Below are 25278 nucleotides of genomic sequence, written 5' to 3' on the forward strand. Positions count from 1 at the left end.
AAATGCCAAATGGCTGACGGGTCGTGAATGGCTAGTGTTTGATCACAATAATGTCATCATGTATTGTCAGGATTGCCACATGTAGCCTACTCAAAAAAAAATAAATGTTTGGCTAGTGGATATTCTGATTGGCTATTATATTCTGAAAGTTACCAGCCACATTGGCTGGTGATCAAAAAAGTTAATTTAGAACCCTGTATGAAAAGTGATTCGTTCAGTTCAGCGTTCGGCGAAAATATGAACGCGTTCAGTGAACGTCGTTCATTGAACGCGTTCATGCACAACACTGAGCAGCACGACGACCTGTCTGTCGTGATCCAAGTAGTCGATTGTTGCTATATTGGGTAAATTTGCAGGGGCATAAGCAGGGTCATCCAACCAAACCAGTGTTGAACGCATGTTTGGAACATGGAAGGAAACAATTTAACAGTTTTGGATGGATGGGAAACAGTCAAGCTGAGAAACTGGGACTAAATTAACTAACAGCTGTACAGTGGCATTACCTGCTATTCCTCCTTGGATATTTCCATTACCAGTTGTGGATCTTGAAATCGCAAAGATATTAAAACAATGCAAGGAATATGGCAGGATGAACGATCTGGTAAAACAATATCTAGGTCTCAAGTATAATACTAGTATTCAAATATTTACAGACGGCTCAAAAGACCCAAATACAGGAAAGACGGGAGCAGCAGTATATATACCACATTTACAGAAGTCAATACTAAAAAGAACTTCAGATCATTTAGCAGTTTACACTGTGGAACTTTTAGCTATTTTACTAGCACTCACATGGATAGAGGAGGTTGGGCCTAATCAATATATCATCTGTTCAGACTCAATGGCATCATTAATAAATATTGCAAATTGCAAATCTGTTTGTAGGCCTGACTTGATTTATGAAATCTATATAGATGACAAAATCGTAGTATTACAGTGTGTTTTATGTGGGTCCCATCTCACGTTGAAATAGAGGGTAATGAAGCAGCTGATCGTTTGGCTAAAAAGACTGGATGGATTTTTATCATTATATGATGGTTGTGTACAGGCACTGCCAACACACATTTCAGTACAATCAACTAGCAATCAACATTTCAGTTTCCCGAAAGATTAAGCCAGAGTGCCAAGGACACTATTGCAAATGTTTTGCCGGCTTCTTGAGCCGTGTATACTGCAATGCTGGAGACATTTCAATTGGGAATTTTTGGTTTCATAGTATTTAAAGGATGAACATGAGGGGCTGCTGAAATTGTCAAACTGTTATTCTGTAATGTACTGCCAATGAGAGACTATCTGAACCAAAAACATTGCTGGACTAGACTGGTTTATGTGTTTGTCATGTGCATTTTTCGCTTCCTAAATTTTTAGTTCCCCCTATTTTAGTTTACTTTGGGTCAAATCCAGCAGAAAGTCTCCAGCTGCAAACTCTTGGCCAGTGTTTTGTTGTCAACTACACACATCTAACACATCTAAGTTTACTTATTCCAAAGATGGACAGTAGAGCATGTTGTGATGTTGCGGGGCTACAATAATATAGTTTCTTATCAGCAGCCTGATCCTTTGGAAACCTCAGGGAAGTCTTTCTGTGAAAGCAGCCTGTACTTTTTCTGCTAATACGGTCTAATATGGTTCTGCTGATGCCACTAAAAGTAATTTCCAATATAGTGGTGGCTCAAAGTGATGCTTGGATCCTCTCTCTTCTAAGTATGTAAATCAACACTTGATGCAGAAGTTATATGGTGAGAAACTCAAAAGCTCAAAGTCAGATAGAGGACAAATTTGTAACAAATACTAGATTTATTTAAAATAAATGATTCAAGCTACTGATATCGTGGTTAAATTCTTATGCAAAATCATATGAAACCTTTTTCTGTTTTATTACAGGTAATTTATGTTATTGTTTTTAATTGTGAAACTAAATTTGTTTATTCACAAATTCTGTGGGATACTTCTGTGGAATCTTTTTGGATTGTGAGATTATGAGTTATGAATATGTTTTGAGTTTTGAATAGATTGTTTAAAAGAAAATAAGATTTGAAATGTTACAGATATCACACTGCTTTAATAACACACTTTAAGCTGAAAAACAATTGCTTTATCTTACTTTTTTTTTTTTAGCATATTAAAAGTGTAACCCAGTATACAAGCCTCTAAAAATCATGGTAGTTCCTCTACCAAAGAAATGTTGCACTTAAAGAAATGTATAGATTCACATAAGTGTATTGACCGCTGTAAATATATAGCAGGTTAACTAGTGAAATTTGTATCTGAGACGGTCACGACAGAATGACTTGTATAAGAATGGCACTTCCTTTGCTGAATATGGATGCTTGTGTCTTCACTGTTTCTTGATGGACGTCTGAAGAACTTCCTGTACTGCTGCCTGACCTGGACAAGAATGAGAAGAGAAATAGTTTGAAACTCTGGTAAAAAAAAAAAAAAAAAAAAAAAAACATGTCCAGGTTATTATTCAAGAATTTAATTTTAGAAAATGAGAAATTAAAAATGAACTTTACCCTTTAGAACCTGAAGCTAAAATAGGTGTTTTTCACATATTTAGATTTTTCTGTCTGTACAATTCTAAAACAATGTGCTATCTTAATGTGCAAGGTGTCATCTTTTTCAGAAGAAGATTAGCTTTCAACATATTACAGTTATTGACCATTAATTGTGTGTGGTGAGTTTGTAAATAGAATTTAAATAGACAAAAATAAAAAATGTACGAGAATAAATGTAATTTTTATTTAAAAAACAAAACAAAAAAACCCCAGAAAAAATGACCGAAAGAAACTAACACTTTAAAGTTGAAAAATGATCTATAATACATATATACAAGTCTTTTTTTGTGACATTGGGTGGCACAGTTTTCATTTAGGACACTTTTTTTTCATACACGCATACATACAAATGCACGCATTCATAGGCACGCACACATACACATGCACTCACTACATGCTTAGATACGTGAAAGAGTAACGGCCATCCCAAGTTTCATTAAAAATCATCCCAATCCCCTCTTCTGCTGTCTAACACTTCTTTCGCCATGTATTTGTTCATTTCTTTTATTATTTTATACAATCCAAAACACTCTAACCTACCACACTTCGTATCTCTCTGTTCAAATCCTTCCTTCCCACACTGCTGTCATTTGCAGACATTACCATAACAAGACGTATATTGCTGAAAAGCGTATGTTGTCTACTGTCAGGCACAATTTGAATGGTTTTGATAGTGCAAACGGTTGAAGAGTTATGGTCAAATGAAAACAGATTGCTGGTATGTGTCGGTGACGACACAGCCGGTTCTAAGGGGTTAAAGGGTTAGTTCACCCCAAAATGAAAATTAGCCCATGATTTACTCGCCCTTAAGTCATCCTAGGTGTATATGACATTCTTCTTTCAGACGAATACAATCAGAGTTATATAAAAAAAAATCCTGGCTCTTCCAAGCTTTATAATGGCAGTGAATGGCCATTACTTTTGGTGCAAGTCGACTTGCGTACGGCCGTCTGCCGGAAGCTAGTTGTTTTAGTCGATATATTTCTCTCACACAAACACATTGCTTCACTTCAGAAGGCCTTTATTACTGTATGTACACACCGTTGCCGACTTGAGCTTCCAAAGTTACCGGAAGTCATTCATTTTCAATGGAAGCTGGCTTCTCTCAGCTGCAAGGAGCGTCAAATCCATCGGCATCGATTTTTGAGCGACCAGAGCATCAATCAGAAAGTTGAAAGTAGCTCAACTTTATGGTAATGAGCTATGATGAGGTTCAGCGGCAAGCAGCGGCAAAACGCCAGCAACCAATCAAAATATAGACGTCCTTCTCGCTGGCTGATTCCGGAGAAACATTCGATGTAAACTTTCGTTCCTACCAAAACATTAGTTCCAAGAAATTGGAGAAGCTGATCATCGCCGTTGCTGGGTTTCCTATCATTTATGATATGACGTTGTTTGCTTATAGGGACCAGTTACAAAAGAACGAGGCATGGGATAAAATAGCTGGGATAGTTGATGATTTATAATATTTTTAACTAGTACTGATAGAAACTCAAATTTGTCTCTGTCTTACCAGTAGGGCTGCACTATGTATCGTTTAAGCATCGATATTGCGATATACGAATCCACGATAGTCAGGATGTGCGATGTCAAGAATAGGTAGGCTATCGTAGTTGATCCGTGATTCATTAACCGTACAGGCCAGCTGCTCCCCGGCCCTTAATTGCACAGTTTAACCATCATAGAGTGAAAGTTTGCCTGTGTTTTTAAGTCCTGTCAGTTTAACAGGGCGCGTTTGACAGGTCATATATAAGAACGAGCAGAGAGAGAGGGAGAGCCCCGGCAGCACGCGCGCACTCACCTTCACCATCTTCAAACAACACGAGCGCGTCAATGTATTGCTTGTTTTTTCTCTTTACATTTCATAGTGTGACACTTCTCTCCTCCCATGATCGAACATAGATTGCTGCTACGTCAGAGCGACCAAAGCATCAACAAGCTTCCCCGTACTTTTTGACAAGCGTCCTTGACAGGGCGGCCAGAGTTTCTTTGCAGCTCAAGTCGGCGGCGGTGTGTACGTACAGTTAACCCCCCAGAGCTGTGTGGAGCACTTTTATCATGGATGGATTATTAACAGAAACGGCCATTCACTGCCATTATAAAGCTTGGAAGAGCCAGAACATTTTTAAATATATCTCTGATTGTATTCGTCTGAAAGAAGAATGTCAAATACACCTAGGATGACTTGAGGTTGAGTAAATCATGGGCTAATTTTCATTTTTGGGAACTAACCCTTTAATATAAAGTAGGTGAGAGATGATTTTCTGGTAGACTGTCTGTACTGATGTCTGACCTGATTATTGAAGACACAATAGACCAGGAAGATGAAGGTTCCCTGCTGGGAGTTCAAGATCAGGAAGGGGATCTCCAGCTCCTTCCAGAAACCCAGAATCCAGGAGCAACCAAGAACCACAAACTGAGCCAGTGTTTTAAATGTCATATTCCTGCAGAGAAAGATGGAGAGTTAATATATATTACTGATTATATTGTTGTGGAAAATCTGCAATTGTTCTGTTATAAGTATGACTTTTTGTCGAACTTTTTGTAGAACGCTTCTGTATATCAATCAACCACACTTGAAACTTATTTATTAAGAAAGTGGTTTATGAAGAAAAACAATTGTTATTGTAAAATGTTTTTTGAGAAAGTGGTTTATAAAGAAAAACATACCACACTTAATGTTTTAAGCATTAATTAAAAAGCATAGAGAGGAACAAAACATGTATTAGAAAGAGCTTTGCTAAAGAAAGAAGATAAATGCAAGCATTACCGTCGGATGTGTTGCGGACGATGCGCAGAATGCAACAAAGAAGAAAAGTCTGAAGAAGGAAGACTAAGAGGTGAAAGGCTTTACAAAGACAGGTCTGAAATGAATTTCCAGAACTCATGACACCTCAAGACTTAGGATTGGATAAATTGTCTGTAAGAGACTGATAATTTATGAGGGGATTTCCAAAGATGACGACCTCAAGAAATCAGATGGTCTATAAAAGGCTGAAAGGAGAAGATGAAGGCTGACGCTGATTCTTAATGGCCTCTCCAGTGTTACAACGCTTGTAAACGATTTACTCTTGATGTTGTTTTGTCTTGTTTTTTTATATATTAGTACTTTATATGTAAACTAATTAACCTGTAGATACTAAAACTATATTTAATTGAAACTAATAAACTCTTTTGCTACTCTCGCCTGCCAAAAGTCTTTGATTTCTAAAAAAGTGAGCTGAACAGACCATGAAGAAGTCTTCTGACCTGTGGATTGTGAGTATGAAAATTCAGATGCTTATGATTTAGGACACATTTGACTTTATACTGAAAAAAATGATACTTTGGATTAACTTAAAAAAATTGATGTAATTTGTTACAGCTAATTATTTTTAGATTTTCTCAAATTGTATTTATGATTTAGTTAAAACCATAAATTTTGATATAATGTCAAACCAAAATTTTTTTTTTTTCCAACTCAACGTTTACCTTAACCCAAAGTACACAGCAAAAACTCCAGTGTTAAATTAACACTCAAGAGTGTTAAAGTTAATTAGATAATTAAGTGATTAATTTAGTGATGATTGAGCATTATTGAAGACACATAATATGCTATCTGTTTCTAATGCAGAAAAGTTAGTTCATGCATTCATGACCTCGAGACTAGATTACTGTAATGCTTTATTAGCTGGTTGTCCTGCATCCTCAATAAACAAGCTACAGTTAGTCCAAATGCAGCCGCTAGAGTTCTTACTAGATCAAGAAAATATGATCATATAACACAGATTTTATCATCACTACATTGGTTACCTATAAAGTTCCGTATTAATTATAAGGTATTGCTACTTATAAACGGCTTAGCTCCAGTCTATTTAACGGATCTTCTATCGCCCTATAATCCATCGCGCTCTTTAAGATCACTTAATTCGAGGCTTTTGGTCATACCTAGGATATCCAGATCCACCAAAGGAGGGAGAGCATTTTCACATTTAGCTCCAAAACTCTGGAATAGTCTTCCTGATACTGTTCGTCGCTCAGACTCGCTTTCCCAGTTTAAAACTAGATTAAAGACGCATCTCTTCAGCCAGGCATTCTTATGATATTTTTAATCTTACAGTTAAATCCGGTCTCTAGTTCATAAATGCCAGAGGAGAACTGGCCCCCGACTGAGCCTGGGTTCTCCCAAGGTTTTTTTTTTTTCTCCATTAGGTCACTTGATGGAGTTTTTCGGTTCCTTGCCACTGTTGCCTTTGGCTTGCTCAGTTGGGGATATTTAATTTAATTTAATCAATCAATAATACTATTGATCAGCCTTACCAAACGTGGACATTTTTTTCCACTAGAAACAAACCTTGTTGTGCTATTTTGATTTAATACTGCTTTGATACAATCTGTATTGTGAAAAGCGCTATACAAATATACTTGACTTGACACCTGATGTTAACAAGCAGAATCACTGAAGGAGAAAATCACAAATTGTAAGTCACCATTATGGTGATCAGTATTTGCTTTATATGTTCACTTTAAATTTTGCTTGTCTGCTGTTATTGATTTATAACAGTCGGATGCACAAAGAGACAATGTGATCTGATGGTGTTGGTTATGTTTTGACATAATCATGTTGTGATCCAAAAAACGAATCTTATTGAGATAGTTTTGTTTAACTTGTTAATTACAGCAGCTCTGTGTTTCTACAGCATATGATTTTCAGTATTTTTCATAATCCAAAATATTTAATAAACATTGTTCTGATCAAAAGACTTTCAAATAAATTTATATAGAAACACAGACATCAATAATCAGCCTGTGATTCTCAACAATGGTGACAATAATAAAGCATGTTGCAGTGGCTGCCACCAATCACAACTCATTAATAGCTCCCATCATGCATTGCGGTATGAATAAATTATGATCTGAATTGTCTACGTAATTTACTTTTCCTAATTGAATATTCTGCTCGTCACCATTGTTGAGATGCATAGACTGAATCTTGATGTCTGTGAGTGCCTGAAAAAAAAATTTTTTTTTGTTTGTTTTCCAAAACAACTTTTAAGAAATCCTTTGTATTATATCTAAAATTCTGGATATTTATGCAGAATCACAGTTATTCTGTAATCAACAACATAAATCTACGTCAGAAATAAGGGTCTTAATGAGTTCAGTGATTAAGTTCAAATGATGATTGTCAAAATATAACCAACACCATCAGATCACTTTTATTCTTTGTTCATCTGTCAGTTATAACTCAATAACAGCAGCCAAACAAAATCTAAAGTAAACATATAAGGATCAAGAGCCCAACTAAAGCAAACACTGATCACCATAATGGTAACTTACAATTTGTGATTTTCTACTTCAGTGATTCTCTAGTTAACACCAGGTAATGCTCAATTATCACTCAATTAATCACTTAATTATCTCATTAACTTTAACACTCTTGAGTGTTAATTTAACACTGGAGTTTTTGCTGTGTACTTTGGGTTAAGGTAAACGTTGAGTTGGAAAAAATGTAAATTTTGGTTTGACATTAAATCAAAATTTATGGTTTTAACTAAATCATAAATACAATTTGAGAAAAAAAAAAAAAAAATAGCTGTAACAAATTACATCAATTGTTTTAAGTTAATCCAAAGTATCATTTTTTTCAGTGATAGAGGGCGTAACACTTACTTTGAGGTCAAAGTGAAAACAGAAGGTATAAACTGAAAACGTCTCAGGTTACGACTGTAACCTATGTTCCCTGAGAACAGGGAACGAGACACTACGTCAGAATGACGCTATGGGGAACGCCTCAGGCGTGACAGGTGTCTGAAATCAAATATCAACTCACGTCAATCATGTTGACCGGCGACAGCCCGTGAATCATCAGCTTGATTGATTAACGCGCGACCTGGATGTATAAAGGGGAGCCTTGCACACATGACAACATCCTATCATCTGAAGGGACTGTTGCAGGCAGGCCCCGAGGCATGGCAGGAAGACGTAGTGTCTCGTTCCCTGTTCTCAGGGAACATAGGTTACAGTCGTAACCTGAGACGTTCCCTTTCGAAAGGGAACTCTACACTACGTCAGAATGACGCTATGGGGAACGATATACCAACGCCACCATGCTAAGGGGAGTGCATGCCCTCAGGTCACACTGGGCTGTCAGTGACAGCATTCCCTACGGTCATAGCCCAAGCTAAAGGATACCACAGAAAAACCTCCACAGATTTAAAGGAAGGTCTACCTGGGCCAGCTCAAAGGCCTAGGACCACAATTCAAAAACTAGAAAGGGTCCCTTCTAGGGAATGTGGCTAGGGGACCCGAGGGAACCCCAGCCAGTCACTATTCAGGGGAACGTGCCACCTGAAATGCCACCAGGCAGGCCTGACCTGGTGTCACTACATAAGACACTACAGTCTGGCCACTTCCTGTCTGTCCGAAGACAGAGCCTCTGGACACTTGCCTTAGGAAGGCATCCAACCCGAGGGACTGCGAAGCAGGCAGTGAACCACTCAGCCCGGATCTCAGAGACGGGACATCCTGGAGAGTATGACTCAGCATAGTGCTTTACAACCCTTGCCAGCGAGGGGAGTTTCTCTACTCAATCCATGGATCTACCCAGTGTTTGTGTTTCAAAACACTGAGGAGGCCTGTGAGGGCCTAAAGGGAGCTTACCTCCAGGAAGGCCTGGTAGGACCTCTAACCTGGCGACCACAACATGGGGGAGCTTGTATTCAACCACAATATGTGGGAGCTTACCTTCAGGAAGGCCGGTGAGGCCTCTAACCTGGCGACCACAGCATGTGGGAGCTCATATCAGGAAGGCCGGTGAGGCCTGTAACTTGGGGACCACAACCTGTGCTTACTTTCAGAAAGGCCCTAGAACCGAAGTCTGGGCCATGTAAGAAAGGGAATTAAGCGTACGGCGCACAACCCTTACCATAAATATGGATTATAGAAAGTACATGAAAGAAAGTGCATGTACTTAGCCATTCTGAATCCAAGAAGGCCTGATGAGGCCTGTAACCTGGCGACCACAGTAAGTGGGAGCTCATTCTTAGAAAGCCCACAGTATGTGGAAGCTCACAACAATACGACCCTCATATGGAGAGGAAGCCTACTACATACACTAACACAACACTAGCTTGCTACTTGCATGAAGGCCTCTGCAGGATGACTCTGAAAGTAGAGGAAGCCTGAAACATGCAATATGTATATGGAGGCCTCAGCAGTACGACTCTCATATGGAGAGGAAGCCTACAACGTATACTGACAAAAGCTAGCTAGCTATTTGCATGAAGGCCTCTGCAGGATGACTCTGAAAGTAGAGGAAGCCTGAAACATGCAATATGTATATGGAGGCCTCAGCAGTACGACTCACATATGGAGAGGAAGCCTACAACGTATACTGACAAAAGCTAGCTAGCTATTTGCATGAAGGCCTCTGCAGGATGACTCTGAAAGCAGAGGAAGCCTGACACATGCAGTATGTATATGGAGGCCTCATACAATAAGTATATGGAGGCCTCAACAATACGACCCTCATATAGAGAGGAAGCCTACTACATATACTAACACAAAACTAGCTTGCTATTTGCATGAAGGCCTCAGCAGGATGACTCTGAAAGCAGAGGAAGCCTGAAACATGCAGTATGTATATGGAGGCCTCAGCAGTACGACTCTCATTTAGAGAGGAAGCCAACAACATATACTGACAAAAGCTAGCTTGCTATTTGCAGGAAGGCCTCTGCAGGATGACTCTGAAAGTAGAGGCCTGAAACATGTAGTATGTATATGGAGGCCTCAGCAGTACGACTCTCATATGGAGAGGAAGCCTAGCACATATATCAGCAATACAATAAGTATATGGAGGCCTCAACAATACGACCCTCATATGGAGAGGAAGCCTACTACATATACTAACACAAAACTAGCTTGCTATTTGCATGAAGGCCTCTGCAGGATGACTCTGAAAGTAGAGGAAGCCTGAAACATGCAATATGTATATGGAAGCCTCAGCAGTACGACTCTCATATGGAGAGGAAGCCTACAACATATACGGACAATAGCTAGCTAGCTATTTGCACGAAGGCCTCTGCAGGATGACTCTGAAAGTAGAGGAAGCCTGAAACATGCAGTATGTATATGGAGGCCTCAGCAGTACAACTCTCACAGGGAGAGGAAGCCTAGCACATATATTGGCAATAACTAGCCCGCCTAGGCTCAATAAGTATATGGAGGCCTCAGCAATACGACCCTCATATGGAGAGGAAGCCTACTACACATACTGTTAAAAGCTAGCTTATAATAAGCTATGAGAACTTGTCAATGCTAAATTAATGTCATAACCAGGAAGGCCTGGTGAGGCCTGTAACCTGGCAACCGCAGCACCTGGTGAACACAGTATGTGAGAGCTCATACTCAGGAAGGCCTAGTGAGGCCTATGACCTGATAGCCACAGTATGTGGGAGCTCATTCAACCATAGTATGTGGAAGCTATATTCAGAAAGGCCTAGTGAGGCCTATAACCTGATAACCACATTCCAAGCGCTGTCCGGTTGCAAAATGGGGACTGTCTGGTCAAGGAGGCCTGTTAAGACCTTCTACCTGACCATCGAAAAAATCTCTAGATTTACTTTCTTACCCAAACCATTTTGCCCCAGACTCTAAAACAGGAGACGTAGTCTGAAAAGAAACAGAAATATGTTAATTTCACATTTTACAAAAAGACCAGAATTACACCTGCTCTTTTTGTTCACTGCTCATCATTTTAATTCATAGAATTAAATGCAGCCATAACCACCAGACAATACTGTTTTAATACTTATTCATACGTTCTCGTAATCTACACACTGCCTCGGCAAGCGCGAGAAACGAGCCGTTAAAATATATATAGCTTTCATCCCTCGAGAAGAAAGTCAACAGGTGCGAGGTTGAAACATCCGACAGCGCACGGATTTTCCTTTCTCACGCTCGCCGAGATATTTCTTAATGAACACTGCCAGCACCCTCAGGAACTGACTGTGAACGCCTCGTACCCAAACAGTATTGTTTCACAGATCGCCACAGGGCTCAGATGCTGAACCCTCCTCCCTCGAGAAAAGGGTCCGACGAGAGCGGAGCATCTTTAAAAAACGCTCACAGTTTGCACAAGAGGCTCTCTCGAGAGCCTCCCGCGCTTCACTTGCGATATTCTGAAAACAGACAAAACAGTCCCTGAAGACGAAAAGATGTTGTCATGTGTGCAAGGCTCCCCTTTATACATCCAGGTCGCGCGTTAATCAATCAAGCTGACGATTCACGGGCTGTCGCCGGTCAACATGATTGACGTGAGTTGATATTTGATTTCAGACACCTGTCACGCCCGAGGCGTTCCCCATAGCGTCATTCTGACGTAGTGTAGAGTTCCCTTTCGAAAGGGAATCACAATTTTCCATTGGACCAATGTAAATATATATTTTGAATGAATTGCAAAATATATGTTTTGCAATGTTTCACTTTTTTCAGTGTACCTAACCTGAGAATAATCAAAATAAGGTTAAAGGTGTCTAGAAATATGCAGCATATAACAACATATATATACACATTTCATGGAATGTTCAAATCATATTGTTTGTTACTTGGTTCGTTTCATATGTGAAACTTCAGCGTTCAGATTTTTCAAGGTGGAGGTCAGACTGATGATGATGTAGATGAAGAGAATCATGTTTAACTGCACAGTAAGAGAAACAACAGTCATTAATCTTTAATCACTTTTCCTTTTAATACAAAGTCATGATGAGAAATGTGCTTACTGCTAGTATGACGCAAACAGGTCCCTGAAAACTCCAGATAAAGCCTTTATCCATTTTAATCCAGCACCTGTTTAGAGGAAGAAAAATAATTAAATGAACAAACATGAAGGATGAAGGTGTTGATCTCTGAGTCGCTCAAACTAAACTCACTTTTCACTTCCGTAGCCTTTAGGATCCACCCCAGCAGACACAGCCACCACAACCAGAGCAACCGTATATCCAATCACACACAGGAATCCACTGCTAAGCACCCCCCTCCTTTTGGAGCTGATCTGGGATAGGTTCTTCACACAGATGAAGAGCAGCACAGCTTCAATGAACATCCACACAAAGCCGGAGAGAAAGAGGAAGTGCAGCACACCTGATATCACGGCACACAACACCTGGAGATCATGAGAGACGGTTATGATGATTCTCAGTGAGACTGTGCTGAGCTGTAGGGCTCCTTCATCATTCTCACCTGATGACGGCGTATGAGGCTCAGGAACTGTTGTGTGAGCAGGAACAGAAGGTGAGCCAACAGCAGACTCACGCAGAGGTTGATTCGAGCCACATTATTCACTCCAGGACTCCACTGACAAAGGGCAAAGGTCAACAGGGCCAAACTGAAGAACACCAGCCCCACGATCACACACACTAAATTCAACACGTTCAGCTCTGAGTCGCTCTGAGGAAACATGTCAGAGTACATGAGTGCCAAATCTGTGCTGTTCTTCAATGCTCACTATAAATGTTCTCGTACCTCTGATGGGCGGTTGGTTTGCATGATGACAGCGAATGTGGACAGATGAACACAGGAACACACAGTGTAGCTTCTGTTGGTCTTTAAAACAGAACAACCATCTACAATCCACTCACTGATATTCCAGTACACACAGGACAGAGAACTGCCGGGCTCAAACTCCTGCAAAAAGAAGAAAGAACATGCAGAAAATAGTATAACACTGAATAGATGTTTTCAGATGTTCATCAGTTCTCAGGTTGGAAAAAAAAAACATTCCAGTCTCTCACGCTGATGTGTTTGAAGGTGAAGTTGACTGGTTTGGTGAGTTTAGTGTTGGTGGTTTTGAGAAGAGTAACTGAGATCACAGTGGACATCATGGTTTTAATTGTGTCAGCTGATGTGTTGAAGAAGTCTGGCTTCAGTAGATTCTCCATTGTGTTATAACTCATGAAAGCCACAGCAGCTGATCCTGTGTGACAGAAACAGAAGAAACTTGTATTTAACAAATGAAAACCTTTAGTTAAATGTGGTTTAGTGATATATCTTCTAAAAATGTTTTAATAAAAATGTTGTATTAAAGCACATCTCACATACTTGTTTCATTGTTGTTCTTGGCGATCCCAATGAGATCGATGTCCACAGAACAATTTGTCGTGACAAGCCGAGGGATTTTATCTAAGGTGACACTGGGTCCAACCATGAAGACTTCAACCTCTGATTGAAGTCAAATAAGCAGTTATGTTTTGTTTTTTTGTTTTTATTAAAGTTGATTCAACCTAACCCTAACCCTAACCTAACCCAAAACAATAAAAAGACTAAAATAAAATAACTATTTCATCTAATTACTAGTTTGAACTAATCAGTTAACTTTGTACATAGCAAAATCCCCAGAGTTATCTTAAGTCAAGCTGGTAATAGTATAGTATAGTATAGTATATATTTTATTGTCCCTTTAGGGAAATTCTTTTTCACATTTCCAGAAACGCTTTTCATTGTACATACTCACGGCACATATAGACATACATATTTTCATACACAGTAAACATTTGACACATACATATATGGGGAAAAAAAAACATACATTATTTCACTGCAAAACAATTTATCTATCTGTGTGGCTTTGTCTTATTGAGTGTTTGGATAGCTGAGGGGATTAGGCTTCTGCTGAAGCGGGTTTTATTGCATCTTATGCTTCTGAACCTCCTGCCAGAGGGTAGGAGTGAGAAGTAGCGGTTGAGTGGGTGAGTAATGTCCAGGGATATTACATGAGCGATACGTGTGATGGCTTTGGTGTTTAGTTCTTGTAGATTTGGAGTGGGCAGACCTATTATTTTGGAGGTAGTATTGGTTATCTTGGTAAGTTTGTTACGTTTTTTTACAGTAAGCATGTTGAAAAAACAGGTTGAACAGTATAGTAGGATGGGTTGAGCAATGCTAATATACAGTAGTAGGAGTAGATGGGGGGCAACATGAAGTCCTTTAAGTTTACGCACCGCTGACAGTCTTTGGATTCCTTTTTTCTGTATGTCTGTTGTGTGGTGTTCAAAGGTGAGGTTATTGTCAATTGTGAGTCCAAGATATTTGAAGTGATCTACTGTCCCTACTGTTTCGTTGTTAATGATAATGGGGTGGTGGGATTGTGCCGATCCAAAAAACATTTCTTTTGTTTTGCTGATGTTGAGTTTGAGATAGTTATTTCCACACCACTGCGTGAAATGGGAGACTGTATTAAGATATTCTTGGGTTGAATGTGTGTCTGTGAGGAGTCCAAGGATTGCAGTGTCATCGGCATACTTGAGGAATATGGTGTTGGGTGAGGGACTGGTACAGTCGTTTGTGTAAAGGGTGTAAAGAAAGGGGCTTAAAACACAGCCCTGCGGGGCTCCTGTGTTGGAAGTCAGTATAGTTGTGGTGGTTGTGCTTACCCGTACAGCCTGTTGTCTGTTGGTGAGGAAGTTGTGGAGAAGATGGATCAGGCGGGAGGGGACATTGAGGTGGAGCAGTTTCTGGATCAGTAGATGTCTCTGAATGGTGTTGAATGCAGAGCTGAAATCTGCAAACAGAATCCTGACAGTCGTGCCTGGAGAATCCAGGTGTTGTAGGACGAGGTGCAACAGGCATGCTACAGCGTCCTCAGTGCCTCTCTTGGCCTTGTAAGCAAATTGGAGGGGATCCAGATGTGGACGGACATGTGGCAGGATGGATTGTAGCAGCAGATACTCCAGACACTTCACACAGCAAAATCCCCAGTGTTAAATTAACACTGAAAAGTGTGAATTATATAAACTCTGAGCAGAGTGTTAAATGAACACTGAAGCAGTGTTAAAGTTAATGAGCTAATTAAGTGATTAATTGAGAGATGATTGAGCATTATTGAAGACACCTGATGTTAACAAACAGAATCACTGAAGGAGAAAATCACACATTGTAAGTTACCATTATGGAGAATAGTGTTTGCTTTAGTTGGGCTCTTGACCCTTATATGGTTACTTTAGACTTTGTTTGGCTGCTGTTAGTGAGTTATAGCAGCCAGATGAACAAAGAAAAAAAAAATTAATCTGATGGTTATGTTATGACAATCATCATTTGAACTTGATTAGCTTCACTGAACTCATTGAGACCCTTATTTCTGACTTAGATTTATGTTGTTGATTTCAGCATAACTGTGATTCTGCATATCTAGAATTTTAGATATAGTACGAAGGATTTCTTTTTTTTTTTTTTAAAGAAAATATTTCTTTTAGGCACACACAGACATCAAGATTCAGTCTATGCATCTCAACAATGGTGACGAGCAGAATATACAATTAGGAAAAGGAAATTACTAAGACAATTCGGTTAATAATTTATTCATACCGCAATGCATGATGGGAGCCATTAATGAGTTGTGATTGGTGGCAGCCAGAGGAAAAGTTATTGTTACCATTGTTGAGATTCACAGGCTGATTATTGATGTCTGTGTTTCTAAATAAATTCATTTAAAAGTCTTTTGATCAGACCAACGTTTATTAATTATTTTGGATTATATTAAAAAGCTGATAATCATATGCTGTGGAGTCACAGAGCTGCTGTACTTATCAAGTTAAACCAAATTACCTCAATAAGTTTCATTTTTCAGATCACAACAAGATTATGTCTAAACATAACCAACACCATCAGATCACATTAGATCTTTGCTCATCTGACTGTTATAAATCAACAACAGCAGACAAGCAAAATCTAAAGTAAACATATAAGGGTCAAGAGCCCAACTAAAGCAAACACTATTCTCCATAATGGTAACTTACAATGTGTGATTTTCTCCTTCAGTGATTCTGCTTGTTAACATCAGGTGTCTTCAGTAATGTTCAATCATCACTAAATTAATCACTTAATTAGCTCATTAACTTTAACACTGCTTCAGTGTTCATTTAACACTCTGCTCAGAGTTTATATAATCCACACTCTCAGTGTTAATTTAACACTCTCAGTGTTAATTTAACACTGGGGGATTTTGCTGTGCATCAGGATGGGTGTAAGAGCAATGGGGCGGAAGTCATTGAGTTCTTTGGGACGTGTTTTTTTTAGGTACTGGAATTATTGTAGCTGTTTTCCAGAGGGTGGGGATTTTGCGTTGATGGTAGACTTCACAGAAGAGTGGGTGGATTATTGCAGAGAGTTCAGTAGCACAGGTCTTAAGCACCCTTGCTGGGATCCCATCAGGCCCTGGGGCCTTGCCTGGCTTGCATCTACTCAGTTGCCGCCTGACATCCTCCTTTGAGAAGGGGGCTGGGTCATTTGGGTCCAGCAGGGGGAGTACATCCAGCTGACTGCGACATTCCTCTGAGTAGTCAACTGAGTCGAACCGGTTAAAAAAGATGTTCAGCTTATGTCCTTGCTCTGGTGAGATTGGTGAGCTGGGTCTGGGTGCATTTCCTGTCAGTGTTTTGGTCATCTGAAAGGCTTGTCTGGTGTTCATGGAGCTGAATTTTTGTTCCAGTTTATTCTTGTATTGTTGTTTGGCTTTAAAAACCTCATTTTTTTACTGCTCTGTTTGCTGTATTAAGTGCTGTCCAGTCCTTGAGCTTGAAGGCTCTGTGTTTTTCCTTCAGGCTTTTTCTTAGCTGATGTGTAATCCATGGTTTAGAGTTAGGATATTTTTTTATTTTCTTAACTGGTATAGTGGTCTGAATACAGAAGTTGATGTAATCTGAGATGATGGAGACTCTGTCATCTAATTCCCCATCAAAAATGTCCCAGTCAGTGCATGCCAGGGAGCCTTGGAGTTGCGCAATGGCATCCTCCGTCCATGTAGGGGCGCTGTATGTCTCTGGCTTGTGTGTTTTGAGTTCCTGTTTGTATACCGGAAGTAAACAGATCATATTGTGATCTGCAAGTCCGAGTGGAGGGTAAGAGCGTGTGCGGTACGCATCGATAATGTTACCATAACGTAAATCCAAGATGTTATCCCTTCTGGTGGGGGTGTCAACATACTGGTGGAATGATGGCAAAACAGATTCTAGTCTGCAGCTGTTATAATCCCCCATGATAAGCACCGGAGCCCCCGGGTACTTAGCAAGCATCGAGTTAGCCTCTTCAGCCACCAGCTCAGATGCTGTCTTGGTGTTAACGTTTGGGGGGATATAAACACAGCTAGACACAACAGTGGGGAATTCACGGGGGAGATAGTGGGGGCGCAGTGATACAGTCAACATCTCCAGATTGGGTGTACATATCTTTTGATGGATTTTGATATTAGTACACCATCTGTCGTTGATGTAAAAACAGACACCTCCCCCTCGCGTCTTCCCTGATTGAGCCGTTCTGTCCGACCTTATGATGGTGAAGCCGTCCAGGGCTACCTCGTTGTCAGAGATCGCCTCGTCCAGCCAGGTTTCGGTCAAGGCGATGATGCAGATGTCTCTGAAGGCTCTTTCCAGACGGCATCGGGCATGTAGCATGTCCATTTTGTTGCGGAGGGACCGGACATTTGCCAGGATGATGGAGGGAAGAGGTGGTTTGAAGGGACGTCTTCTTATCCTGCTTCGGATTCCTCCCCCGTTTGCCCCTTTTCCTGGGTCGGAGCTCCGGGGGTACGGCCGCCACGGGCTTGATGTTACTTGGCGGAGAGTCCCGTAATAATAGCAGGTCTTCTCGGCTGTAGGTGAGTAACTCTCCATCTATCACCGGTTGCACTGTAAGGCCGTCGCAGATAAACAGTTGTCTTGTAAACACCAGCACAATCAATAATGTAAGAGTTTTTGCCATAATCAACAGATCGGGGACACAAGACGAGACAAGACAAACTTTAGACAGAACTTAGACAAGCCGTGGAGCTCGGACGAGACGCGTAAGGAAACTGTGTTGTCGCAGCAGAGCATGCGCCAGACTCTAATGTTGTTTGTGGAGTTGTTGAATCCTCTTCTGCTGAGATCTTTAGAGATGTAATGTCTTCTTTTATCTTTAGTTGATTCATCTTAGGGTAGGGGAGACCGGGGAGTGTTGCAACAGGGGATGGTTGCAACATGTCATTTTTCTCCAATCAGAAACAAGCTAGATTGATGACACTCATACTACACATGCACAGTTAGACCCTTCCCCCAACAAGAAGAAAGTAGACATATTCAACATCTGCTGCTGTTTTGGAGGTATGAAAATAACATTTCAACTTACTTAGTTTGAATTATTGTTTTGTTGACTTCTAAGTGACGTAGTTAGCATGTGTCAAAGTCAGATAGGTTTGGGGACAGTTGCAACAAGTTATAAATTGCATGTTTAATAAAAGTTTGTTGCATTGCAAATTGTTCAATTCTTCCTGTCTGGCACTGAAATATGGAGAGATTGAATAGCATCTGTAACACCTGCACACTGAATATATGTAGGCCTATGTTCTACACATAAACAAACAAAACTCAATAACTGTTATTTGATAAATATCACTAAATAAATAAATAATAGGTTACAATAATATTATTATAGAAATAAATAATACTATAGGCCTAAAACAGTTCATATTTTCAGAATTCTATATGCTCATTGAGACAAAAAGCTAAAGTTAATTAGTGAAATTTAAGTTTTTTTTTAACATGTTGCAACCGTCCCATGGTTGTGTTGCAACTGTCCCCTGGGTTGGGGTCAGTTGCAACATCTGGCTTCTTCCATTCAAATAAATACTGTGAACGTTATGTCATATATAATCATCTTTAAATGGTATAGAGTTTAATATATACAAATTTGGTTGATCTAGTCCCAATAGTCTCTGAGTAATTGAGATAAATGCAAAAAGTGTTACAACTGTCCCTGGTCTCCACTACGTTTACACGACAACGATACGCTTAAAATTCAGAAGTGTTTCCTTTGAGTTTACAAAACTTTGCATTTTCAGGCACCCAACCTGACTCTTTGTTGTCGTGGAAACGAACGGCCAAACGTATAAAAAGTTGTACGTTTTTAGTTGAAAACGGTGTCTTGTAAAAAGACCCTAAGACTGTGGCTGAAGTGGGTGTTTTCTATATAAACTATATCATATATAAGCTCAGTTTCATCATCAATAATAACAGTTTTTCCACTCACCAACAGCAGCAAGAGTAAAACTGACACTGGCATTTGTGTCTGTCGGCTTCACCAATGTAGAGAGGAGTTTCTCGTTGGTTTTTAACACATGGTTTCCGTTGAAGGCTAGTTCAGCTGAGCTGACTGATGATGAAGACTCTGAAATCTCTCCTGAAGTGTTGAGGACCATATTCAAAACATCGGTCACTGGAGTCTAATTTATTGATCAGAAAGAAAGAAAAAATACTGTAAATGTAAATATTAAGAAAGCCAATTAATCAGACCTGCAATGTCAATCATGTAACTGACAATTACATTTGATTTGATTATTTTATATATATATATATATATATATATATAATAATCAGACCTGCGATGTCAGTCATGTAACTGACAATTACATTTGATTTGATTATTATTACTTGAAGACTTACAGTCAAAGAAAGCTCTTGATCTGTAATGTTCTCGATCTGCTCTAGAAGATTTTGAAGCTTTTCAGTCTGACTCTGAAATCAAAATTGAGAAGACAGAATTTGACGATGTGTGAGTGATGACTTTAACCGGGTATGCTGAGTGCCTCTGAAATGAGACACAGACACTGTTTTTTAACAAATTTCTTTAACAAATGATTCAATGACATATATTTTTTTAAACATTTGTCGCCACCTACTGGTGGAAATGAAAATACTTTTCTAAAGGTGCTTTTCTGTATTTTGCTCGCTACAGTGGACAGTGTTTGTATCCAAACCAGTGCCGGCCCGAGCCTTTTGGGGGCCCTAAACAGAATTTGATTTGGGGGCCCCCTCCCACCACGCGTAGTTAAAAAAGTTTTAACTTTTCCTTTACTCTTTTACTAACTCTTTGAAACTTCTGAAAACAAACTGTAAACATATTCCAGCATTGCAATCTTGACATCGCAGCCTGTTCATTATAGCCGTAATAAATGTTTAATAATAAAATAGTCAACCTAACATATAAAACTTACACTGCTCTGTTTAAATAGTCAGTAGTACAATTCATACCGTTCACAGTAAGCACCGCTCCACTGTGATGTTTCCAAGCACATTTTTGCGTGTGAAAAGGATAATTTTTTCTGTCGATATTGGAACGTGAGTGAAGTACAAAGAAGCCTATAATAAAGAATAGTTTACCATCCAAATACATCGCGAATCGCTTACTTTCACTTTCGCTTTAAATTATTTAGTTTTGGCTTGTTTATATATATATATTTTTTTTTTCTGTTCTGAATATCATTAAATTTAAAGGATAAATCATTGATCAAATAAAATTTTTGTATCATGGCTTAACATTACCGTGACTTTGCGCACAAATTGTCTGCACGCGAGGTTATGCGCATGACTCAAACACTGGCAGACACAGCAGCAGTTGTAGGCAGGTATATTGATCATGAAATCAGAATTTTACTTGTCTTGAATTATTCATTCATTCATTCATTCATGTCACTTGTTTAAGTTAATTAATATGTAAAAAAAAAAAAAAAAAAAAAACACTGAAAAAAGTGAAACATCAGTGCAATTCATTCAAAATATATATTTACATTGGTCCAATGGAAAATTGTGATTTTCAGTTTATACCTTCTGTTTTCACTTTGCCTCAAAGTAAGTGTTACGCCTTCTATCACTGAAAAAAAATGATACTTTGGATTAACTTAAAAAAATTTATGTAATTTGTTACAGCAATTTTTTTTTGATTTTCTCAAATTGTATTCATGATTTAGTTAAAACCATAAATTTGTATTTAATGTCAAACCAAAATTAAACCATTTTTACTCAAGAGTGTTAAAGTTAATGAGATAATTAAATGATTAATTGAGTGATGATTGACTATTACTGAAGACACCTGATGTTAACTAGAGAATCACTGAAGGAGAAAATCACAAATTGTGAGTTACCATTATGGTGATCAGTGTTTGCATTAGTTGGGCTCTTGACCCTTATATGTTTACTTTAGATTTTGTTTGGCCTTTGTATGTTATAACTGACAGATGAACAAAGAAAAAAAAAGTGATCTGATGGTGTTGGTTATAAATAAATAAATACAAATTGAGAAAATCTAAAAAAAAATTGCTGTAACAAATTACATCAATTTTTTTAAGTTAATCCAAAGTATCATTTTTTCCAGTGCAGGGGGTGGCCAGGGGGCCCCAAGCAGCCACTTAGTTCGCTTATACCTTGGGCCGGCCCTGATCCAAACTAACAAAAGTACTGGAATAAAAGTTTAAGTTTGTAAAAGAAGTAATGAGAATGTGTGGTTGAAATGGACAGCTTCGTGGACAGCTTTCTCTGCGCATTAAATCCATATTGCCAGCAAACAATGAGAATGCAGAACAATGATGATGACAGAGAGTATAGGCTTCAAAGCTATTGTGGACCCGCTTACCCAAAACCCTGGTTTGGCAAATAAATGAATGACGGACAGTTATGTATTTCCAACATTTTATTATGTAAGCTTTATGTTACTCCTCAAATAACAAGGGAATTTGTAGTAATTTCTAGTATTAATTAATTAGCGAGTCCACAAACTCATTCTTTCAATTGGCTTTTGTATGCAGAGTATTCACAGCTTATATGGACTGAATGCCCCCATAAACCATCAGCAATTATTAGAAAAGCACATTCATATTTCAGATTACACACATATCTAAAATGCACATGTTATTGCACTGCTTCAGTTTGGACTATTATTGATAGGAGTCTCTACAACTTCAATTTCAGAAACTCAACTTACGTTGCGTCCTTCCAGCGGCGTTATATTTCTACCTGCAATGACAGAAATCAGCATGAAGTCAGTAATATAATAAACTGCAAAACTGAAAGAAATAACTATTTTATTAAGCAGCAATTTCAGTAAGATTGTGGATTCAGCAAGATTTCAGCAGTTGTGGACTAATGGTGAGAGAAGTGGTTCCAACTTTTTAGAGTGGTGTTCCTCCTTCTGCGTTCCCCCTCTCTTCCACTTAGACTTCAGTCATACCTTTTCCATTAAGGGACAATATTTGCCCTCTACATTTATTTCACAGTGCTTTTTTTTACCTTTATGCATAACTTTATGAAATAAAAAATGTTTTCAATGAAAAATGTTCAATAGAGCAATATGCAATGATGGAAAAATTAAGTGATACTTTAAAATATATTACTCTAAAACCGGTAAGCCACTGTCTTCTCAATGAGCGAGTCATTGAGTCATCCTTACATTCAGTAACAAAGCAACTAGCTGTATTTATAAATGAATCATTGAATGATTGACTCACAATTATTTTCAAAGCTGCAGAATTGTTTACGAAACACTGCACTCTAAAAAGAGATGTGTTAAAAATGACACATGTTGTGTCAGTTTTAACACGTTGTGTCAAATTTAACACACAACCTGTGTCGATTCTTAACACATCTCTGTGTTTATAAGGACTACACATTTTGTATTACCTTTAACCGATAAACGTAATCATTCAAATTCACTAAAGTATTAAAATTTGCTTTATACTTTGGTAATATACTGATAACCCCCATAATAATACAGGAGATAAAAAGAAAAAGCACATGATGATTCAAAGTTCACCACCATTGGTTTTCCACGAATCGAGAAACATGTTAATGTAAAGAAGGTGCACAGTGTCATACATACAAACACAAAACACCATCATGGTGACACACACATGACTCCAAATAATGCCATAAACATTCATTAAACAATATATGATGTAATATAAACCCCAAATGTACATGACTGGTACAAAAACTAAGAAGAAACTTATTTAAATGAAATAGCATCAAATGTGAAGTGTCACGCAGGGAATTCTGGGAATGTCCATTTAGAGAAACAACAAGAACAGAAAAAAGAGACGAGCAGAAACACAAGAACTACAACTGACTTCAGCCACAGCCTCAGATGAAATCAACTGAAGAGAAAAGAAGACATTAAATCTGTGAAGATCTCAGCAGAGGAGGATTAAACAACTCCACAAACAGCATTACCAGCTTCACTTATTACTAACCAGACTGACTTTATTTCTGTCAGACGTCTACAGAAGATCTTATTGAGAATTAACAATTGATTTATTAAAAAGAGTTTTAAAAATCACCATGATGGTGATCAGTGTTTCTTTAGTTGGGCTCTTGACCCTTGACTTTCTAACATTAGTTTTTCTCTGGCTGCTGTAACTTTGGTTATGGCAAGAAAATCAGAGAGAAAATGAATCAGGTGATGTTGGTAATGTGATGATGATGACATAATCATAATGTAGTAGTCTGATTCACTGAGCTCTTATTGAGTCTTATCTTTGATTATATGGGTCATTAATTTTACATTAATGATTGTAGTAGCCCTATGATTCTACAGCATGTGATCCATCAGTGTTTTGATAATGAAGGAACGTGACGGCTCTATCCAGGCTCCCAGCGACCGAACCAGCAGGACCAATGGGACCACAGATGTACCTGTGGAGGGGCAGCGAGGTGGAGGACAGGGACCCGTCCCGGAGTGGGGTCTGAGTGTGCAGTGCAACACTACCTGGCTCCACAGTTTGGCAGGGGTGCGTGAGAAAGCATACCGCTTGTTCTGAGACACTGCTTATGATTTATGGGGATTCAAAAAGAGGAGTGGGTGGATGTTTATTATTATAGGGTGGTTGTGTACACACACTGTCGACACATTTATGTTCAAACACTATGTAAAAGTGAATTTCTCATAATAGGTGCCTTTAAAAACCTTGTTAAATTAAAGTTTACAAAAACACCATAGAAGTTTATAAAAATGTAAAATATATATTTTTTAATTTTATATAAAACTCTAAAACTTCAAGAAAATTAAAGCTAAATATCTGAACAAGTTCTGTGACAAATTTTAGGTTGATGTCTCAAAAATATTTATCAAGTTTTTTTTAGCGCAGTACCAAACTTTTCCACTAGATGACATCCAGACTCCTCTGGTGACCATATAAGGACTCTTCGATTTCCATATATGGATTGAGTGATCTTAACCATATATTTCCATACTTTAAAAAAATATATTTATGAAGTAGACATCCTATTCAGAAGTAGTCTAGGTAGTAATGTTAATATTTGAATTAATTTGAATTCAATCTCTAAAATACATATAAAAACATACGGAAAGAATCAGAGCATGTGTTATAATTCGGCACCACATATTTCTAAAATCAGTCGTCAAATATGAAAACTACAGTCTGAACACTTTCAAATGCTATATAGTTTGTCAAGATTACTTTAGGTTTTGACTAAGATATTATTGTTATAAATGTATAATGGCGGGTGTCGGGGAGGGGCAGTCTTAAAAATAGTGGTTAAAACATTTTTATAAATCATAAATTCAGAAATGTATTCTTTGTAATGTGTGAAAAGTATTGATATTAAAAAGAAAAAGTCAATCTGTACTCACACATGACATTGAGCTAAACAGATTAATTTGAATCACTTTAGAAAGAGTAATGTAAGTATATGAGCCGCTCTACCTTTAACAGTGACAGTTACAGCGTCTGATCTCTGAGATCCATGTTGATTGTGAGCCTGACAGTAGAAGCGTCCACTCTGTAGTGCACTGAAACTCTGTCCAGATCCAACAGCTGAGGTTTCATTCTCCTTAAACCAGCTGAAGTTCAGAGCAGGAGGGTTTGAGTCACTGATGCAGTTCAGAGTCACTGAATCTCCCTCCACTATTACACCAGATCCAC

At 38.6% G+C, this 25278-nt stretch overlaps 1 protein-coding gene across 1 annotated transcript; it reads right to left on the minus strand.

Annotated features, from left to right (window-relative positions):
* Positions 1–1717: 1717 nt before the first annotated feature.
* On the minus strand, positions 1718–25068 carry LOC307154550 (adhesion G protein-coupled receptor E3-like). The gene is made up of 13 exons (XM_079864566.1): positions 25060–25068; positions 22323–22354; positions 20005–20080; positions 19596–19781; positions 13638–13757; positions 13331–13512; positions 13045–13223; positions 12780–12984; positions 12470–12702; positions 12320–12386; positions 12146–12237; positions 4852–5002; positions 1718–2388 (listed from the first exon to the last, which is right to left on the minus strand). Coding segments are annotated over exons 3-13 (1557 nt in total). The 5' UTR covers positions 20006–20080; positions 22323–22354; positions 25060–25068; the 3' UTR covers positions 1718–2247.
* Between the last annotated feature and the right edge of the window lie 210 nt (positions 25069–25278).

This window comes from Squalius cephalus, assembly GCF_949319135.1.
Source record: "Squalius cephalus genome assembly, chromosome: 2".
Classification (NCBI taxonomy): Eukaryota; Metazoa; Chordata; class Actinopteri; order Cypriniformes; family Leuciscidae; genus Squalius; species Squalius cephalus.

Coding starts and splice junctions, on each gene's coding strand:
- LOC307154550 (XM_079864566.1), bottom strand. Junction 12,985..13,044: donor GAGGTACGAGAACATTTATA/GTGAGCATTGAA, acceptor GTTTCCTCAGAG/CGACTCAGAGCTGAACGTGT. Junction 2,389..4,851: donor ATTGTGTCTTCAATAATCAG/GTCAGACATCAG, acceptor ATTCTTGTCCAG/GTCAGGCAGCAGTACAGGAA.